This window comes from Diospyros lotus, chromosome 12 (genome assembly GCF_014633365.1).
Source record: "Diospyros lotus cultivar Yz01 chromosome 12, ASM1463336v1, whole genome shotgun sequence".
Lineage (NCBI taxonomy): Eukaryota > Viridiplantae > Streptophyta > Magnoliopsida > Ericales > Ebenaceae > Diospyros > Diospyros lotus.
The window spans coordinates 15,875,415-15,896,395 of NC_068349.1; the positions used below are offsets into that span (position 1 = coordinate 15,875,415).

The following is a 20,981-nucleotide window of genomic DNA, read 5'->3' on the forward strand; positions in this document are numbered from 1 at the left end:
TGACCAAGCAATCTAAAAACGCAAAACAAGCTCTATTTTTTTAAGGTAGAGATCCTAAATTTAGCAAAATCTTAACAAGCCCTCACCGCAGCTGCTTACACGTTGCAGCATTAGTTTCTCTTCTCTTCCAGCTTATTGGGATTAATTGTTTAGGACATAAGTACAACTGTAGTTAAGTTTCTAATTATGCTTTATACTTTAAAATAATCCCCTCAAGATCTGCGTGACATAAAAAAATTGAAGTGCTACACTTAATATATGTGGCAAACGGAAAGTTCTACTATTGTAATGATCTCTTGTTTTACAACTAGGATTTTAGGCGGAGCATGTAGTTGTAGGACTCTACAAGTTTCACATATAATAGTTAGGTGATGACCTAAAGCACTAAAGAGTTGACAATTACAGTGATGGTCATAAAGCTGCTATTCACAATTTGACCAAGATCACTGTTTCTGGGCTATGTATATAGTTAAATTGATGATACATTTGTCTATATGTGGCCCAAACAAGAACAACAACTTCGGCCTAGAATTTCTCGCCCCTGGAGAAGCTTATACTAATATTTATATTATAGCTTTAATATTTAATGGGTTTGGGGCCATGTGCAGCATCCTGTGATAATTATTAGTTTCGGAATGACTCGTACAGTTTCCAGTTCAATCCATAGGGGAATAGGGCTTATTTCATTTAAGAAGCCTTTTTTAATTGCATTATTCCTACAGTTTCTCAAACCAGCTAGTTGAAGGAATCCCTTATTACTTCATTGGCTTGTATAAACTGTATTCTTTCAGTAGAGAGTCTCAGAGTACAGACTCTCAAGCCACGTATGATAATAAACCCACAAAAAAAAAAAAGACCTCATACCACAACAATCTTCGAGATGTTTTTGCAGCATTGATGCTATATGAGCATCATCAACAGAATTATTGGGTAAGAGACCATCCTAATCTAGTCCACGTTTAGTTTCATTAGTTGCTAATGCTAGATTGAGTCACCGGTTTAAGTCGTGAAAGTAGTCTTTTTATAAAAGAAGAGCATAGAATTGTGTAAAAAATACTATCTGAAAAAACAGAGTTCCTGCCCCATGCTAGATTAGCACCGGAGTTGAAGTTTATGTAAGTTTTAACTGGGCAGCTGGCAAGGGTAAATCATGATTAGGGGCCCCTAAATCACTCGCGGATGTATATGCTAATTGACTATTCAGTGGAAACCTATCACCTTTTCTGTCATCTCCTTTCTTCTTCTTCTTTTTTTTTTTTTTTTTTTTTTTTTGCATATTGGTAACAAACTAGGGGCTCATTGGTTGCAGTTCTGGAATGCTATTTTATGATTTTCAAAATTAAATCAATTTAAGAAAATGCAATTATAAAACTATTACTTTGGAAGCAAAGTTTAATATATACCCAAGGTTGGAAGAAAAAAAAAACAAAAGAAAATGCCTTGTTGATTTTGAAGTTCCCAAAATTTTCAGCTTTGGAAAACCAAATTAAAGAATCCAGGCACACCCCTAATCCTATCTATAAATTATGCGTATGAGATCTTCCTGATATGGACCCTCTGCATGTGGGATCCTACCAATGGATCAGTGCACTCTACAAGGAGGACAGGGAGGACCCCATTAGTCCAACTCTCCCATCAGACGTGGGATATTCCCCAGCCATTAGAATAACATTCTTTGCAGGGTCCAGATAACTTGAGACTCCATACCAACACTTCTTTGTAGTATATTATAAAACCATAGTTGCTTATATAAAGCCCTAAAAATAAGGGCAAACTGACCTGTCATTGCCGTGTGCAATCCCCAAACGAGACCTTTCCGAGCCCATGCCAAGCAGTTAAGCGATCTTTGTCTTCATATTAAGCAATTCATTCAATAATTTGTTTCTTCGCTGCTAAATAGACCGTTTTAAGTTAGAAAATAATAATAAAGAGAAACAAATCACCGAAAGGGTAAAACTTAAGGCGGTGTGTTTAGTTATATGTACAATGGGATGGATTTCATATGCTAAATGCAGAATGGCCTGCACAAGTGTTTGACAATCTAGCATGGCATGGCTTCTTTTGCATTATTGAAAAAGCAAACAAGCACTTGCAAGAAAGGAGCATCCAAACACCGCCTTGGAAAAGAAGCAATGGCATCACCTTTAAGACAATTTCCAAAATGTTCCTTTTGACTCCATTAATTGCCTGCACACGGGTTTTGTTAAAAGAATCATAAAACCCTGAACCAGACAAGATTTTATGATCCCCACGCTCATGTTTTTTAGACCTGAAAATCCCAAGTTCTATTCTATATATGAAATTACGTCTAATATTGTGCTTTAAATTGAATTAATATCATACATGCACAATTTTATAGAATGGGCAGTCATAAAACAGTAACCTACCTACATTGTAATAGTTTGTTGATGGAACTGAGGCCGTGGCTCAAAGAGCCGGTGGAGTGGTGCTCTATGCGTCATAATGGGATTTAACTCGATGAACTAGCTTTGCTTCCTACACTTTAAGCTGCAAAGAAAAGAATTAAAAAATAAAATAAAGTAACTGATGAAAGAAATAAGAAAACGGATACAGAAGCTGTTGGGATCTCAAGAACATCAAGCAAGATAACTAGTGATGTAAGTGAGATATGGAATTTTAAAGAGGGAAGGAGTACAGCTAAAGAAGATCTAAGAGATCTAATTCCAAAATTTTAAAAAATAAAAAGAAGAACAAAAGTGAAAGACAAAATCGACACCCTCATGGAACCTTCTCATAGATACGACTGTATTTAGCATAGATAACATGAGGATTTAGTAAGCTGCTGAAACCCATTAGATTCTAGAATTTAATGATCCACTGAAGATTGGTTTCATACTTAGTTGAGTGAGGCAGATCCTTTGAACCTCTACCTTCTCAAATCTAGAAAGAGCCCTTCTATTCTGCAAAATCTCCTTAAAAAAGGCATTTTCCCTGCCTGGTGGCCTTTCTTTTTTGTTCCATATGTACTGTCACTCTAAAATTACAAAAACACAGGAGAGAGAGAGGAAACATCCTGTAAGCTTCATCGTCATGCTAGGCTTTTACACAGATTTTTATAAATGGCGTTGACAAAAAGATAATGGGTAGTCTCCAGACAAAATTATTCTACCTATAGTATTCTTATCTCCAACTACTTGTACAGCTCTTTGAGCAACTAACCTCACAAGAACTAAGACTTAATAATATAATTCTAATTAGTTTGTACAGACTTAATAATATAATTCTAATTAGTTTGTACATTCCGGCCTGCCTATTTAAGTGTCCTCCGCTTGAATACTCAAGACACAAGCCAGCAGTTTATCTTCTCTTCCCACATTTCCCCCTGAACCTATTATTTTCTGCCATACACTTCATTTTTTTCTGGGAAATCCATCGAGCTATATAATTATTCCTAAAGATCTTCTCTTGCTTTCTTCTATTCATTAAAAGTGTATATGGGGCCAATTGCTCTGTGCATCGTAGCTTTGGCTGTTATAAGCATCACGCATTGGGTTTACAGATGGATGAATCCCAGGTGCAGCGGACAACTTCCACCAGGTTCCATGGGTTTACCACTCTTAGGTGAGAGTCTTCAGTTCTTTGCCCCCAACACTTCATTTGACATACCTCCTTTCATTGAAGAGAGGATGGAAAGGTAATATCCTAGTATCTCTATCAATAACTTGTTCACTAAGCACTTCAATCAACATCACCAGTATTTGCATCCTCAGGCTTATCTCCTTACAATATGTTTCACTGTCACTTTCAGGTACGGTCCAATATTCCGAACAAGTTTGGTAGGAAGATCAGTTATTGTATCAACAGACCCTGATTTTAGTTATTTCATCTTCCAACAAGAGGGGCAATTATTCCAGAGCTGGTACCCAGATACTTTCACGGAGATCTTTGGACGACAAAATGTGGGTTCCCTGCACGGGTTTATGTACAGGTACCTCAAGAACATGGTGCTGAATTTATTCGGTCCTGAGAGCCTGAAGAAAATGCTCCCTGAGGTTGAACAAGCAGCCTCTACAAACCTAAAGAGGTGGTCGAGTCAGGATTCAGTTGATTTAAAGGATGCTACTGCAAGTGTAAGTTTCTTCTGATAATGGCATTTTGTTATTTGAAATTCACCAACATTTTGTTGACTGATTTCTTACCATAATATGGTAATCACAGTTAATATTTGATCTGACTGCAAAGAAGTTGATAAGTTATGATCCAGAGAAGTCATCTGAAAATTTGAGGGAGAATTTTGTAGCTTTCATACAAGGATTAATTTCCTTTCCTCTGAACATTCCTGGAACAGCGTACAATAAGTGCTTACAGGTATCTAAAATCCTTTCTATACCATCTTGATTAGAGGGTACTGCAACTGTTTTAAGTTCCTATCCATTAAAGAAGGATGGAAATGAGGACAACTAAAGATTTGTCCAAGTGTATGTTGAAAGGTTTAGATAAGTTGGGTTAATCGTCAGTAAGAATACAATCTTCAGCAAGGCCAATGATCCCATGCGCTATATTATATAACTCTTTAATCACTGCAGTTGGAAAGTCATGCTGAATATTGATTTTGTAAAGACATCTAGTTCATTTTTCTAAACTTATTTGAGTTTGTCCAGGGAAGAAGTAAGGCAATGACGATGCTGAAGAACATGTTACAGGAAAGACGGACAAAGCCTAGGGAGCAGGCAGATGATTTCTTTGATTATGTCCTTGAAGAACTCAAGAAAGAGGACACAATTGTCACAGAGGAAATCGCACTGGATCTAATGTTTGTGCTACTATTTGCCAGCTTCGAGACAACCTCGTTGGCTCTAACTATGGCCGCCAAATTTCTTCTGGACCATCCTCTTGTACTCAAGGAATTAACAGTAAGTGGGTGCCATTTGTTCCAGCATAAAAATCCATCATTCTTTTATCTTATATTCTATTGTGTAAGTCCAACTGGACATACTTTTGACTCCGCCCACAGGAAGAACACGAAGCAATTCTAAGAAGACGGGAAAATCCAAATTCTGGACTTACATGGAAAGAATATAAATCAATGAAGTTCACGTTCCAGGTGGGTTAAGTCACCTTGAATTTTTACTCTTATTTTTGCTGGTTCAAAGAAAGATATACAAGTATGTAAATTATATGGTCGTAATCGTCGAAGTCAAAACTGCAGTTCATCAATGAAACAGTGCGGCTGGCAAATATAGTTCCGGCTATCTTCAGAAAAGCATTAAGAGAAATCAATTTTAAAGGTAAGTCCATACATATTTGGTCATTTCTTGTAATTGAAAAGTAAGCTCATTTTGACATACCTCAATATAAAACTTGGGAGAAATGCAGGCTATACTATTCCAGCTGGTTGGGCGGTCATGGTCTGTCCTCCAGCTGTACACTTGAACCCTGCCAAGTACAAAGATCCCCTGCACTTCAATCCATGGAGATGGGAAGTAAGTTTATTGTTCCAAAACTACCTGCTTTTGCTCCATTTCTTTTATTTGCACCCCCCTCAGTTCACTGCTAACCAGAGACCGACTATTACTCACACTTTTGAATATCTTATGAAAATTTATGACGCTCAGGGAATGGAATTGCATGGTGCATCAAAAAATTTCATGGCTTTTGGGGGTGGAATGAGGTTTTGTGTTGGAACAGACTTCACCAAAGTGCAGATGGCTGTCTTTCTCCACTGCTTGGTTACAAAATACAGGTAAAAGATTCAATTATTTATGTCTAAGCAACTATTATGCATACGAAAGAAACAGACTAAACCATTCATATTTGAAATTATCAGATGGCGAGCAATCAAAGGAGGAAACATTGTCCGAACTCCTGGTCTGCAGTTTCCTAATGGTTTTCATGTTCAGTTGTCCGAGAGAAATGGACCAAAATAAAGAGCCAACAGAAACCTCCAGTTGATGCAAAGGCAAGTCATTTTTTTTCCGGCTAGAGGGACAATGCCAAGAGACTCCAACTTAGCACCTTAGTCAACAGAATTGCTACTCTGAAGTAGTTAAAGAGATGACTGGCAAGAGTACATCCAAAGTGGAGGGAAGGGAGGAAGCATTCACCGTGGCCTCTCCTGAATGAGCTGAAAATATTTTTGCGGAGCACTGCATAAAAAGTATTTAATCTTGCTTTTGTGTTCACTATATACTAACACTAGTATTGTAAGAATATGAAAACCTGAGGGAACAGAAAGCAATCTCCAAGCTCCCCATACGTTAGTATTCATCTATACAGGAAGTACCTGTAGCAAATACTGTATATGTTTTTGCATCATCTTTTTGTGTGTATTATCTCTTTCATCAGAAGTTTACATCTGGCTTGGTCTTCTCGCTTCCTCTATGCACCCCCTCCCCCCATCCCCAAACACGCACAGATGGATAAAGAGAAATAATCAAATAAATAAACAAAGGGATAAAGAGAAGACAGAATGAAGAAGAGCTTTGCTCTGAAATCAGAGAAGTATTTAATAAACTGTAACCAGCATTGATATCTATTCAAAACCCACTATTCCCTATGTTTAACATGAAAATGTTTTTCACGCAAAATTTCATTTTTGTGCTTGTAGTAATCCTCTTTATTTTCATCACGAATATATCTGGTAATATTTGGCAGTCCTCCAATGGTTTTATTTCCTTTTCTGCATCTACGGGGCACAGTATGGTCATCCTGCTCTTTGTCCAAGTACAACTTCTGCATGACATTGGTGCCCATGGCCCGTCCATGCTTGTGCTTATCCTTATGGACATGGTGAAGATGGTAATGATAATTAGTGTCATATTCTGAATGCTTATGTCCATGCTCGCGATGAACACTTCTTCGCTTCTTTGGGATATTATGCATGTGATACCTTCCTCCCTGCCTCTTGTGTTTTCTAATATGAAACTTGGAAACATCAGCATCAAATCCATGCTTCTGCATATTGCAAAGTCTTTGTTCATCAGCCCGAAAATGATGATCCCACCAGTCATAGAGAGGGTCAAAGAGGCCTTTTTCATGTAGAAGCCAGAGTAGAACCACCACTGCAACAACAGAAAAATGCAATACTGAATTCTCACTTGCCCTAAATATAATCATCAACAACTAGACAGCATTTTGGGAAAATTGATGGACTAGCACCTGTAGGGAAAATTGCCAAAAGTAGACCAAACATCACCATCCAACTCATGCAAATATACTGAATGTGACAGCTGAAGTCAAAAAAACCAGAACACTTGCTTCTGCTCAACACAAAAACCACAAAATATCATCAGAAATTCTACCTCAATAACAATATCAATGACACAAGCTAGAAATCAAAACGGTTTTGCCATCAGATAGACAAAAGCTGCACAACCAGAGGTCCCATTTTCACGTGCAATGCCCATTAATAAATTGCTAAAGAGAGAACAAAATTCACTTTTTCTACTGGCAATGTTCAGAGTGTGGAGTTGCACCACGGGTACCATGCCATATTCATTTAGCAAGATACAGAAACAAATCCATATGACCACAGGAAGCAAGTATGTATATAAAGCATGTCTTCATGTAGGTAGAAGAATGAAATGGTTTTGGAGCTCACTGGTTCCGCTCTAAACACTCCTCTCCCCACCCCCCAAAAAGAAGGCATGATGACTTGACCCTCTACCAACAAACTGCATAATGCAGGAATATGATATGCAAGTTGTGTGTAACATAATAGTAAACTTGAATTATCAGACATGCCTTCAGCATATTGTAAGAATTATACTCGTCCTTATCAATGTTCATTGCATGCCACGTCCTACATGGGCACTAAATAAATTCAATTTAAACAGTATAGTAATTAGCAAGCTAAAAGCAATGGCGTCAATATATGGAAAAAGAATAAATTCTATTATGGAACAAACAGTATTGCACATATATATGTTTGCTTAGATCCCCTCCAAATACTCAGTGCATTATCTGCACTAGTACTGTTAACTGCAGAGTTAAAAAAAAGGAGGAAATAAAATATGCTATTCAGTTCCACTAAGAAAGTAAGAACTAAACTTTAAGCAAAATGTATCATCATCATTGCACTTTATCGTAAGTAAGTTAGAGTCAATGACACAACATTCACAATGTCAATTGACTTCTAAAAGTCACATTGACAAGACAAATCCATGCAAATGAACAATGAGGCAAATTTTTCTCGTTGGATGCTCTTCTTGATGCAATCCTCTAGTGAAAGAATGACGAGATAAAGTTCTAACACCATCTCCATTAGAGACAAGTTTCATGAGATGGTGACAAATGAAGACAATTGATCTGGTCATATTCCATCACATAGTTGGAATAGTAAAACCAACTTAGACAATATGGAAACACAAAATGAAATAAATTAGAAAAGTGAGTATTAAATTAATAAAAAATAATAATTTATTGAGCTATTAACGTAAAGAGTATTTTTGGAATTCAAAATTTTAACAGGGTTTTGTATACCAAACTCATGTACTGAATTTTACTAATGGTATAGATATCAACACCAGTATCCAAAAAAGAAGACTGATTAAAAATCAGTACTTCAAGATTAAGATCAAAAAGTTCATCATGTGTGGTTATCCCCATTCTTTAAAAATATAATTTATTACCTCACAATAACTACTATTGCTGTTTTGGATGAGAACTCCCAAATCAATAATTTTCCACCACAATATAGATGTAAACATATTTCCACAGTATATAAACAACTGCCGTGCCTATCATATAAAAGGTAAAATTTATACCTACCAATCTCTTATTGTAGAAAACAAAATTAAACCAAGTGCAGCATGTATAGTATACAAATACATTGGCAACAACAGCATGAGAGAAGACTACTCAAATTAACCACATTAAAGTATAGCTAACAATCTATTAGAAGAATAAAAAGAATCCCAGTGTACATTTTTTCTTGAGCACCCATAGCATTATTAACAGTTAAAATTCAAAGGATAAGAAGCAGATTTGGGATATATAATAAAATTCGAATACTCCTTCCCAAAATAAATACCTGCAAGTCTTGCCAGTGACAAAATCTGCCAAGCCATTCCAGAATTTGTTCCACAGGATCTCAATCGATTCAAAGAAACTATTTATACTGGTCTTTGGCGGTTGGAAGGGAATCTGTAACAAAAATAATAATTTTTATCATCCAAGGAAATCATAAGAGTCAATTTCCAGTCATACTTCTGGCAGTGTATGTGCATTCATCATTGGTAAATTACTTTAACACAAGGCTAGCTATTGAATCCAAAAGCTAATATCTTAAGGGACCATATCACAGCAACTCTCTTTTATATTTTTAAGTAACTAATGATGATTATCCGTAGTACACTTTTTGGGGTCAATTAGAGAGTAAAGTGATTTATGGCTATAGAAAAATCTATGGTGTTAAATAGTATTTCCCTTAAAAATTAAGATGAGATAACCAATGCCAAAGTCCGCTCTTCAGACTGCAGTCTCATCATTTTATATCACATCTGCTCGGCTTTTAGGTCAGGATAAATAATGTAATTTATTCATGCTCACATTCCCAACATGTTACTTCTTTATTGTTGTTTAATGGAAATTCTCATAAGAGTCCTATATGACCCTGAAGAAAGGAATGATTTTTCTATTTTGAAACACTAGACAAGATATACAAAAAGGGAAAGAAAGACAATATACAAAGGGAAAGAAATAGGAAAAAGAGAGAAAAATGGGAAATCTCCTATTTCCTAAAACAAGAAAGGAAATCTCCAACATATTTAGGAATAAATCTTAAGAAATCTTGAACAATCTTCAACATTCTCCCTCAAGCTAGTGAGTGGATATCTTTCATTCCCAGCTTGCATATTATTTACTAAAATCGTGTAGTAGGAAGTCTCTTAGTGAGAACATTTGCTAATTGATCACACAATGACACATGCGGAGTGCTAATCAGCCCACTGTCGAGCTTCTCCTTTATGAAGTGTCTATTGATCTCTATATGCTTAGTTTGATCATGTTAGACAGGATTGTGTGCAATGCTGATGGCCAACTTGTTATCACAACATAGCTTCATAAGCCCAGTTATTTTAATCCTTAAGTCATCAAGGATTATTTTTAGCCACAATAACTAGTAAATCTTAACCTAGCTAACCATGGACTACTTCTTGCTCCTCCATGTCACAAGATTACCTCTTAGGAACATGCAATAACCTGTAGTAGACCTTCCATCAATAAGGGAGCCTACATAGTCTGCATCTGTTTAAACTTCTAGGGTTAGCTCACCACCTTTTTGGAATAATAATCCTCTCCCAAGTTTAGATTTGAGATACTGAAGTACTTTCTGAATCACTTGCAGATACTCTTCCTTAGGATCATGCTTAAATTAACTAACTACACTGACAACATAGGCTATATCTGGCCTTGTGGGTGATAAATAAATTAGTTTCCCAACAAGTCTTTGGCAGCTCTCTTTGTCCACAACACTGCCAGTTTCTTCTTTGCCTAATCTGTGGTTCTGTTCAGTAAGGACATTTGTTGATTTGCTACCAAGCTTTCTAGTCTCCTTTGAGTAAATCTAAAACATATTTCCTTTGAGAGAGAAAGATTCCTTGTTTGGAGTAAGCAACCTCAATCCCAAGGAAATATTTCAATCTTCCCAACTCCTTAATCTCAAATTCATAGGCTAAGCAAGCAATCTCTAATGCCCTTTTTTTTTTTTTTTCCAATTTTATCATTTCCAATAACAATTATATCATTAACATAAACAAGTAGGGTATGTTTAATAAGCAACGTATAATCCCCTTGACTTTGTTTATATCCCACTTGCAGCATAACTTCTGTGAATCTCCCAAACCATGCCTGAGGAGATTGCTTCAATCCATATAGTGCTTTCTTTAGGTAGCACACCTTACCTAGTCCGATTGTTCCATAAAAAAAAGTGGCCACTTCTTCTTCCAAATCCCCATGAAGAAAATCATTCTTCACTTCAAATTGTTGTAAATTCCAATCAAAGTATGTTGCTAAAGACAATAGGACCCTCACAGTGTTTATCTTGGCTACTGGTGCAAAGGTTTCAAGATAATCAATTTTATATGTCTGAGTATACCCCTTTGCAACCAACCTTGCCTTGTACCATTCAAGAGAACCATCAACTTTATACTTCAAAGTATAGACTCATCTACATACCGCAGGTTTCTTGCCTCAAGGCCGAGGCACAATCTCCCAAGTTTGATCTTTTTTTTCTAGTGCATTCATCTCCTCTTTCATGGCTTGTGCCCACTTCTTATTCTTTAAAGTGTCATGAATTGTTTTGGTATATTAATGTAATCTAGAGTGGTAAGAAAGCTTTTATGTAGGAGACAATCAGTTTAGAGACACAAAATGTTGAGTGCATTTTCTGGTTCTTTTTCTTACTACAATAGGAAGATCAAGGTCAAATTGCTCACTAATAGATGAAGGAGAAAGTGTTATTTCAGTACCTGGACTTGGTTCAAAGTCATGGATCTGTAATTGGTCCGGATTGGGCTGTACACTTCTTGAATAAACTTTCAATTCTTTGGATGATTGATTTGGTTGTGACTGCTATTGTTCCTAGGGGACATTTTAAGATTTTAGTTCTAGTTAAGGTGGTTCTGGTTCGAATGGCTTGGATTCTAAGAGTTCATCAGTATTAGGAAGTTCAAGTGTGTGTGTGTGTAGCCTGTGTGAGTGAAGGCTACTATATCAATGCTTGACTAGGTAGAAACTAATCAGGAAAAGTCAAATCCACACTCTCATTGTCTCTTGGAAGTCTTCCCTTGAAGATGAGAGAATTAGTCTAAGTAGAAGGGCTTAGTTTAAGAAAAAATGACATCCATATTGACAAAGATTTTTTGACTAGGAGGATGGTAGCATTTATTCCCTTTCTAATGACTAGAATATCCAATGAAAACACACTTTGGGGCTTGAGGATCTAACTTAGTGCGATGTTGTTTATGGACATGAACATACGAAGTACTACCAAATATTTTTGGGGATAAACAACTTGGGTTGACACTCTTATGATAAAATTGACAAAACATACCTAGATGGCTTTGATTGCCAATGACACGAGAAGGAAGCCTATTTATCAAATAGGTAGCGGTTAAAATTGCTTCTCTCCAAAGAAGTTTAGGAACATTAGATTGAAAAAGTAACGCCCTAGTAACCTCTAAGAGATGTTTACTTTTGCATTCAATAACTCCATTTTGTTGGGGAGTGTCAACACATGAGGATTCATAAACTATTCCTTGCTTTTGACAGAAAGAGATTAAAAATTGGTTGAATTTTGATCATACCGTGGAATACAAGAAAAATTTTGGTCACATCAGATTTTTCTTTCATAAGATACAATCAAGTTGTGCAAGTACAACCATCAATAAATGAAACAAACCACCTAACACCAATAATATTAGGAATTTTGGACGAAACCCAAACATTAGGTTTAGATGATTTTATTGAACCTAAAGGGTGAGATACACGATGATGTTTTGCAAACTCACATCACAATGTAAATAAGAAGCTGAAAAGAAGGATGACCAAGTCTCAAATGATTAAGCCAAATTTTAGACCTTTTTGGAGAGATGGATGTATTATCAAGTGAGCATAGTAACAACGATTCTGGCCATCTAAGTCACTTTTAGTCCCTTTAAGATAGTACAACCCATTCCTTTCCTTAGCAAATTCAATCGTCTTCCCCATGGTCCGATCCTAAAAAACACGATGAGTATCAAAGAATATGATTGTACAATTTAGGTCTTTGGTGATCTTGGAGATGGAGAGAAGATTGGTTGATAGTTTGGGAATATGTAGGACATAGGTAAGAAAAGGAGAGGGGTAACTTTAATGTTGCCATGACTAGCAATTGGAATAGATGATCCATCAGCTACAAAGATCTTTCAATTTTCAGGGACAAGCATATAATTGTAAAATTTATTTGGGTAGCAAGTCATATGATCGGTAGAACCAACCAGAGTCTATGACCCATGATTGGGAATGGAAGATGTTGGAAGCTTTAGAGAAATCAGAAATGAGACACTTACCATTCTAAGCCAATGAACATGTACCAGAAGTCTTAGTGAGGGAGTTTAGCAAACCTTTCAGCCTTTCAATGTCCTTTTTGCTGAATTGTTCTCTACTGAGAGCTAATTCCTCTTGAGAAATATCCTCCTTATTAGCAAGATTGGCTTGGCACTACTTTTGTCCTTTGAATCCACCATTCCTAGCCAATACTTGAGCCTTCCCATGAAGCATGAAGTAGTTATCCCTTGTATGTTGAGGCTTTTTGCAATAAGAACACCACAATCCATCTCGGTTGGATTGTTTAGAGGAATTAGCCTTGTTCTGGATTATATGGCTTATTTCCTCCACCATCCGTACCTTTCTTAGACATCATGGCAAAACCTTTGGTTGGTTGTGTCTCGAGCATAACATTTCTCGAAGTTTCCTCTGCTCAAATGATGGAGAAAACCTCACTAAGAGGTGGTAGCCAATCCTTTCCCAACACTCTTACTTGATCATATTCCATATTTAGTCCTCCTAGAAACCTAAAAATCTTATCCCTTTCAAGAAATTCAAGTAGTACTTTTGTTGAAATCCAGAATGATTTGAAGAGGATTTGGAGGAGATTGTGGTGATTGAGATCACAATACTTGGAAGGTTTAGGCTGATTATTTGGGGCTGATTTCTTGGGTTAAATCTTATGTTTCCATTTTTGTTCTCTATGTACATGATAAATAGGGATCTAGTATGTAAAGGAAAAATATACTAATTGAATAAAAGTCCGATTTACTTTTCTCATTCTCTACATGGTATCAGAGCTCAGATTACTCTGAAACCCTAGAAGCCATGGCCGCCAGCCATGAATCTATTCAGTCGGTAACTCAGGAGGGAGAATCAAAGATAATCCCCTCCATGGGTTCGACTGGTGGGTTTGAAAACTCTTCAATTTGTCTTACCGTAGAGAAGCTGAATGGGAAGAACTACCGAGAATGGGCCTAATCCATCAAGCTGGTCATCGACGGCAAAGGAAAATTGGGCTTCATTACCGGCGAGATCAAACAACCATCTTCCAAAGAGGTAGCAGCTTTCCAGAAATGGCGGTTTGAGAATTCCCTCATCACCTCCTACTTGATCAACTCCATGCGACCAACGATCGGCAAGACATACATGTTTCTGCCGACAGCGAAGGATGTATGGGAAGCAGTTCGCGAGACCTACTTCGACGCCGAGAATGCCTCTCAAATCTTCGAAATAAAGACTCAATTGTGGCAGATGAAGCAAGGAGAAAGAGAAGTGACGGAATACTACACGAAGATGCTGGGTTTATGGCAAGAACTGGACCTTAGCTGTGAAGAATCTTGGGAGTGCACGAGTGACAGTGTGCGATTCAAGAAGAAGATGGAGAACGAGAGGGTGTACGAGTTTCTGGCTAGGCTCAACAGAGAGCTCGACGATGTGAGAAGCCGAGTCTTGGGTCGTCGGCCATTACCTTCCATTCGGGAGGTATTCTCTGAAATTCGGCGAGAAGAAAGCAGGCGGAAGGTGATGTTGAGGGAGAAGAGTGCGGCTGGGCCTGAGGCTTCAGCCCTGGTATCGCGTGGGCCTTCATCTCGTGGGCCTTCCACAGCATCTGGGCTGAAACAAAACAAAAGGCCTTTTTGTGATCATTGCAAAAAATCAGGCCACTCCAAAGGTTTTACATGGCAAGCCTACTGATTGGAAGCCCAGGCAGCCCAATAAACCTCATGGGTACCAAGTCTTGACTAAACAACAAATAGAATCAGCCCATCATACTCAGTTAGCCCCTACTGGGGGTTTTAACTCCGAGCAACTTGAGAAGTTATATGCTCTTTTTTCGACCTTTCAAGCCTCGGGTCAGTCTTCTACGCCTCCTTCATCAAGTTCCTTAGCCCACAAAGGTACTTTTTTGACTGCTCTTAGTACTACTTCGCGTTGTACTCCCTGGATTATTGATTCTGGCGCATCCGATCATATGACTGATTCCCATCATTTATTTTCCACATACTCACCTTGTGCCGGTAACTTGAAAGTAAAAATTGCAGATGGTACTGTATCCCCAGTAGCTGGCAAGGGGAGTATCCGTATCTCTGAATTTATTACTTTGGAGTCTGTCCTTCATGTTCCTAATTTGTCTTGCAATCTGTTGTTTGTTAGTCAGCTAACCAACCAATCTCATTGCTTAGCTATTTTTTTGTCTTCCCATTGTGTCTTTCAGGAGCTATCATCGGGGAAGACGATTGGCAATGCTAAGGAATGCGAGGGACTCTACTACTTTGATGACGCTCACATGAGTAAACAGTGTCATCCTTATTTTTGTAATTCTGCATCTAGTCCTAGGGATAGTGACCTATTGTTATGGCATAAACGAATGGGTCATCCAAATTTTCAATATCTAAAACGTTTGTTTCCTTCACTTTGTTCGAATAAAAATCTTTTGGATTTACAATGTGAAATCTGTGAACTTGCAAAACATCCTCGCACTACTTTTCCCTCCAATCCTTATAAACCGTCTCTGCCTTTTACTTTGATTCACAGTGACCTTTGAGGCCCTTTCCATGTCCCCAATAGGACCCACACGAAATGGTTTATTACCTTTATTGATGACCATTCTCGTCTTTGTTGGGTGTATTTACTACATGATAAATCTGAGGTTAGTTCTGTCTTCATGAACTTCTACACTATGATTTACACCCAATTTCACACAAAAATTCAAATTCTTCGTACTGATAATGGCACTGAGTATTTCAATCATTCTTTGGGCTCCTATCTTCAAGCCAAAGGTATTGTTCACCAGAGTTCTTGTGTTCACACCCCCCAACAAAATGGGGTTGCTGAACGGAAAAACCGGCATATTCTTGAGGTAGCTCGTGCTCTCTTATTCACCTCTCACATGAAAATTATTTTTTGGGGTGATGCCATTCTGACTGCTGCATTCCTCATCAACCGAATGCCTAGTCGAATTCTCTCATTTGCAACCCCTCTCAAAAAATTTCAGGAGATCTTCCCTAATTCTCAGCTCAATTCATCTCTCTCCGATTCGTGTTTTTGGGTCCATGTGTTTGTCCACATTCACGCCTCCCAACGTACCAAGTTGGATCCAAGAGCCCTCAAATGTGTCTTCCTTGGTTACTCTCCTACTCAAAAAGGTTACAAGTGTTATGACCCTCTTTCACATAAATTGTATGTTAGTCTGGATGTCACATTTTTTGAGCATACTCCCTACTACTCGCCTCAGGGGGAGTCCTTGAGTGAAGCTCGTCCCTCAGACACCGACTTTGATGTTGCGATCTTTGAGTCTGCTCCCTATGATATACCATCTTCATCTCCTTCTTTGTCCAACGAAGAAGGAATCTTAAACTCAGGGGGAGATGTGGAAGAACAAATAGACAAGGAGCCACTTGTCTACTCAAGGAGATCTAAATCAAAGCCCGTTGAGACTCTCGCATCTGAAGCATCAAAAGAGTTTGAACCGGTGATAGATTCAAATACTCATGAGCAAAAACCCAATCCTGACTAGGTAAAAAATCTTGATGACTTACCCATTGCTCTTAGAAAACAACCTCGTTCATGTACTCTCCATCCTATTTCCAAATTTGTATCTTACAATGCCCTTTCTGCCAAGTGTCGTGCTTTTACGTCTAACCTTGACAGAACCCAGATTCCTAAGAATATTCAAGAAGCCTTGGAGATTCCAAAATGGAGAGAAGCAGTGATGGAAGAAATAAGGGCATTAGAAAAAAATGGAACTTGGGAGGTGATGACGTTGCCCAGGGGGAAGAAACCAGTGGGCTGCAAGTGGGTGTTCACGGTGAAGTACAAGGCGGATGGCACAGTAGAGCGGTACAAAGCCCGCCTAGTTGCAAAGGGGTTCACCCAAACATATGGTATTGACTACACCGAGACATTTGCACCAGTAGCCAAGTTGAATACTATACGAGTTCTCTTGTCTTTGGCAGCAAACCTAGACTGGCCACTCCATCAATTTGACATCAAAAATGCCTTTCTGAATGGTGAGCTAGAGGAAGAAGTATTCATGACATTACCACCAGGGTTTTACAAGGAGGAAAAAGAAACCAGAGTATGTAAATTGAAGAAATCTCTATATGGGCTCAAGCAATCACCAAGAGCGTGGTTTGATAGATTTGCGAAGGTAATTAAGAATCAAGGATATCAACAGGGGCAGTCAGATCATACTATGTTCTTCAAACTATCCAATGATGGTAAGAGGACCATTCTGATTGTGTATGTGGATGACATCATACTCATTGGAAATAACATAGGAGAGGTGGAGAGGTTGAAGAAGGTATTAGCCACAGAGTTTGAAGTAAAAAACCTAGGTCAAATGCGATATTTTCTGGGAATGGAAATCGCCAGATCTAAGAGGGGAATCAGTGTCTCTCAGAGAAAGTACGTTCTTGACCTTTGATTGAGACTGGTATGCTTGGTTGCAAGCCAAGCAATACCCCGATTGAGGTAGGAAAAAGAATGGAAGACGATGGAAAGCCTGTGGATAGAGAAAGATATCAGAGATTAGTAGGTAGATTGATCTACCTATCTCACATTGGACCCGACATTGCTTTCGCCGTAAGTGTTGTCAGTCAGCATATGCATTCACCAAAAGAAAGTCACCTAGAAGCAGTGTATAGGATTCTCAGATATCTGAAAGGCTCACCAGGGCGGGTCTATTCTTTAAGAAAGGAGACAGTAAGAAGATAGAGATCTATACAGATGCAGATTGGGCAGGCTCAGCAGAAGATAGAAGATCTACTACCGGCTATTGTACTTATGTTTGGGGAAATCTAGTAGCATGGAGAAGTAAGAAACAGAACATGGTAGCCAGAAGTAGTGCTGAAGTTGAATTCAGAGCTGTTGCTCAAGGGATGTGTGAAGGGTTATGGTTACAAAAGCTTTTGGAGGAGCTACATATCACAGTAGAGATTCCCATCAAACTCTATTGCGACAACAAAGTTGCTATCAGTATTTCCCATAATCCGATCCAGCACAACAGGACTAAACATATAGAAGTTGACAGACATTTCATAAAGGAGAAAATTGAGAAAGGAACAATCTGCATGATCTATATTCCTACTAGAGAACAATTGGCAGATATATTCACTAAGGGATTACAAAGATCTAGCTTTGAAGAATTTATTTGCAAGTTGGACATGATCAACATCTATGATCCAACTTGAGGGGGAGTGTTGAAATCCAGAATGATTTGAAGAGGATTTGGAGGAGATTGTGGTGATTGAGATCACAATATTTGGAAGGTTTAGGCTGATTATTTGGGGCTGATTTCTTGGGTTAAATCTTATGTTTACATTTTTGTTCTTTATGTACATGATAAATAGGGATCTAGTATGTAAAGGAAAAATATACTAATTGAATAGAAGTCTGATTTACTTTTCTCATTCTCTACAACTTTAGCATCTTCAGCACACTTCATTTTAAGATCTTGATAATGATCTATTTCAAGCTAAAGACCATATAAATAGTTATAATATTCAATAATAGAGAGAGAGAGAGAGAGAGAGCCTTGTATTGTAGATGAAACTTTGGTTTTTTAGGTCGTAAATCATCACAACACCTTGCTTCATGGAGTAGGTTTTTTCAAGTGCCTCCCAAATATCTCGCACTGTAGGAAGGAATATGAGATTTCTACTAATCTCTGTGTAGTGACAATTCCTATCTACCCTTACACTCAAATCTCCCTCAAGATGGATACAACCTCTCACACATGAATAGGATACAAGAAACAACACAAAACAAAGCACGCACTCACACACAAGATAAGTGAATTTATCCTAGTTCGGAACTCGTAACAGAGAACCTACATCCAGACTAAAATGATCTCGTTCTTCACTATCTTGAAAACGGAAAACCAAGATTACATGCACTGATTTCACACACAGCCCTATTACCAAGCTGCCCTACCCGGAGATTACAAAGCAATGAATACTTTACTCTCTCGCACATACACACAAACACATACTCTTTCTCAAGATAGAAATGAAAACTGATTGGGGGAGAGAATGAGACCCCTCGGACCCTCTATTTATAGACTATAGAGGGCAAGAAATACAAGGACACTAGCCTCGGTAACCGCCTTATACATGTGGTGTTTACCGTTACAATCCCTAACTATAGATCTTCTAGAAGCATTAATATATTCCTTCTCTTCGACCTTCCTCTCTCGTGACCATATGTCTAAGCCTTAGGCAAATACTTCAACTCTCTAGCTACATTGAATGCCATATCCAAGACATGACCATTGCGTCCTCCTCATGCCATGCTTGGAACTTAGGGTCATCCCTACTCAGACTAGTCACATCTAAGTGGCTAATCTTCCCTTTTTCCCTTCAAGAGTGTTCTCACAATCTGCGACCAGTGCAGATAATTCTTCCCATTCAAGCGATAAACAACATTAATGATTTGAAGCTCTCCACTTGAACCAATCAATGGTGAATCAAGAACAACTCCAGGATTGGACGTCATGTTCTCAAAAGTCTCAGACATCTCCCCATGGAATAACCAGAAAATAATGAAGGAGATTGAAGAGAACAAGAATGGCAATGAAGGCCAAATCAGCAAAGGTGATGGCGATGAAGGCCACAAGAAACAGTAGGAAGAACAAAAGGTCAGCAATGAAGGCTGACAGGAAAACAACAGACAATCGTAAAAGATCCTAATACCATGAAGAAATGAACGATTCTTCTGAGTATATGCTTTACAATATATACCAGACAAGATTACAAAAAAGGAAAGAAAGACAATATACAAAAGGGAAAGAAAGAAATAAAAACAGGAAATCTCCAACATATTTAGGAAGGAGATATTTAGGAAAAATCCTAAGAAATCTCCAACAATCTTCAACTGAGCTCATACTAAAGCTTTTGCCTGCATGCCTTCTGCCATACAGTATTCAGCAATAGTGAACAAGGTACCCCATCTTATTTGCTGTGCCATCCTGTATCGCGACCAAGGGCTAAATCCATTGTTCTTGATCTGGAGTCATCAGCTTGGAACACAGCTCTCTCCTACCAAAATATGCATATAGAAAAAACTAGAGCCTGATTATGACCAATAGTCATTGAGTTGCAGCAAAAATCCCCCACAACAATGGCTGGGTTGTCAATACATTTTCCATCTATAACAGTTGAAATCCATCGTTATCATTCAAAATGATACCAAACTTAGTGGATAGCTTTGGCTAACAAACCTACACTTGTGAGTAGAGTATGGGGTCCAGCATACAGTAGTGGGTATCCATCATTATTATTTCAAATATCACTGATATTGATGGGAGAACTAAGACAAAATATGCACACAGAAAGAAGCATGCACTCTAATACCAAAATACATGTGAGGAGAAAGAATCATGCACAGTCTTCACTGTCACAATCCAAGAGTTAATTAGAATAGCTATGCTGTATTTCTTTTACTTTAATTGTTGCACCTATATTCTAGCTATCAATTCTGTTAGAATTAAAAAGGTCACGTGTGAGGCCTTAGGAAAAGGACAAAATAGTTTGTTGTAACTGCTGGAGGAGGGGATGATCTGCTGCATCCACACCCACGCCAAGCAGCACCTATATGTATTCATCCCATTCCATGGGAGAAGGCATGCTGAAAATTGATAATTGGATCTCTGATTTTCCTCTCTACATTTCTCTCTAAATCTCCCTTCCGTTTCTCTCTATTACTCTCTCCCTTTCTACTGATTTCTTCCCCCCATTTCTGATCCATTTCCTTCTCCAATCATTCTGTTATCAGTTCTATTTCAATTATGACTTCTTCCCCAATTCAATCCCCCCCCAATTACTTCTTAAACCTGTTAATGAACCCTAGGTTCATGACATTCACCTGCATGCCTATTTTTGGTTAGACTGACACCCAACCAAGTCTGTAGCATTCAGAATGAGGATGACTAACTTTGATCCTCAGGAACTGAAAATTCCAAGTCTAGGGAACCTAGGTATCATGGGCATTTT

General features: G+C 38.2%; 2 protein-coding genes across 4 annotated transcripts in view; one reads left to right on the forward strand and one right to left on the reverse strand.

The window, feature by feature from the left end:
- The first annotated feature begins 3,455 nt into the window (after positions 1-3,455).
- On the forward strand, positions 3,456-6,100 carry LOC127787530 (cytochrome P450 87A3-like). Its single transcript, XM_052315588.1, has 9 exons — positions 3,456-3,655; positions 3,770-4,091; positions 4,180-4,329; positions 4,623-4,874; positions 4,976-5,065; positions 5,171-5,249; positions 5,338-5,444; positions 5,577-5,704; positions 5,789-6,100. The coding sequence occupies exons 1-9, from the start codon at positions 3,456-3,458 to the stop codon at positions 5,886-5,888; spliced, it is 1,428 nt and encodes a 475-aa protein (XP_052171548.1). The 3' UTR covers positions 5,889-6,100.
- A 330-nt stretch (positions 6,101-6,430) lies between these two features.
- The window catches only part of LOC127814286 (protein HAPLESS 2), a 51,034-nt gene continuing 36,483 nt past the window's right edge, over positions 6,431-20,981 (reverse strand). The window contains exons 16-18 of one of the 3 annotated variants that reach the window (XM_052355707.1): positions 8,993-9,105; positions 7,120-7,220; positions 6,431-7,022 (exon numbers count right to left, since the gene is read on the reverse strand). In XM_052355707.1, coding sequence (XP_052211667.1) covers positions 6,508-7,022; positions 7,120-7,220; positions 8,993-9,105 — 729 coding nt within the window. In that variant the 3' untranslated portion in view covers positions 6,431-6,507. The remainder of the gene's footprint in view (positions 7,023-7,119; positions 7,221-8,992; positions 9,106-20,981) is intronic. The other 2 variants (XM_052355706.1, XM_052355708.1) reach the window with 2 other exon arrangements.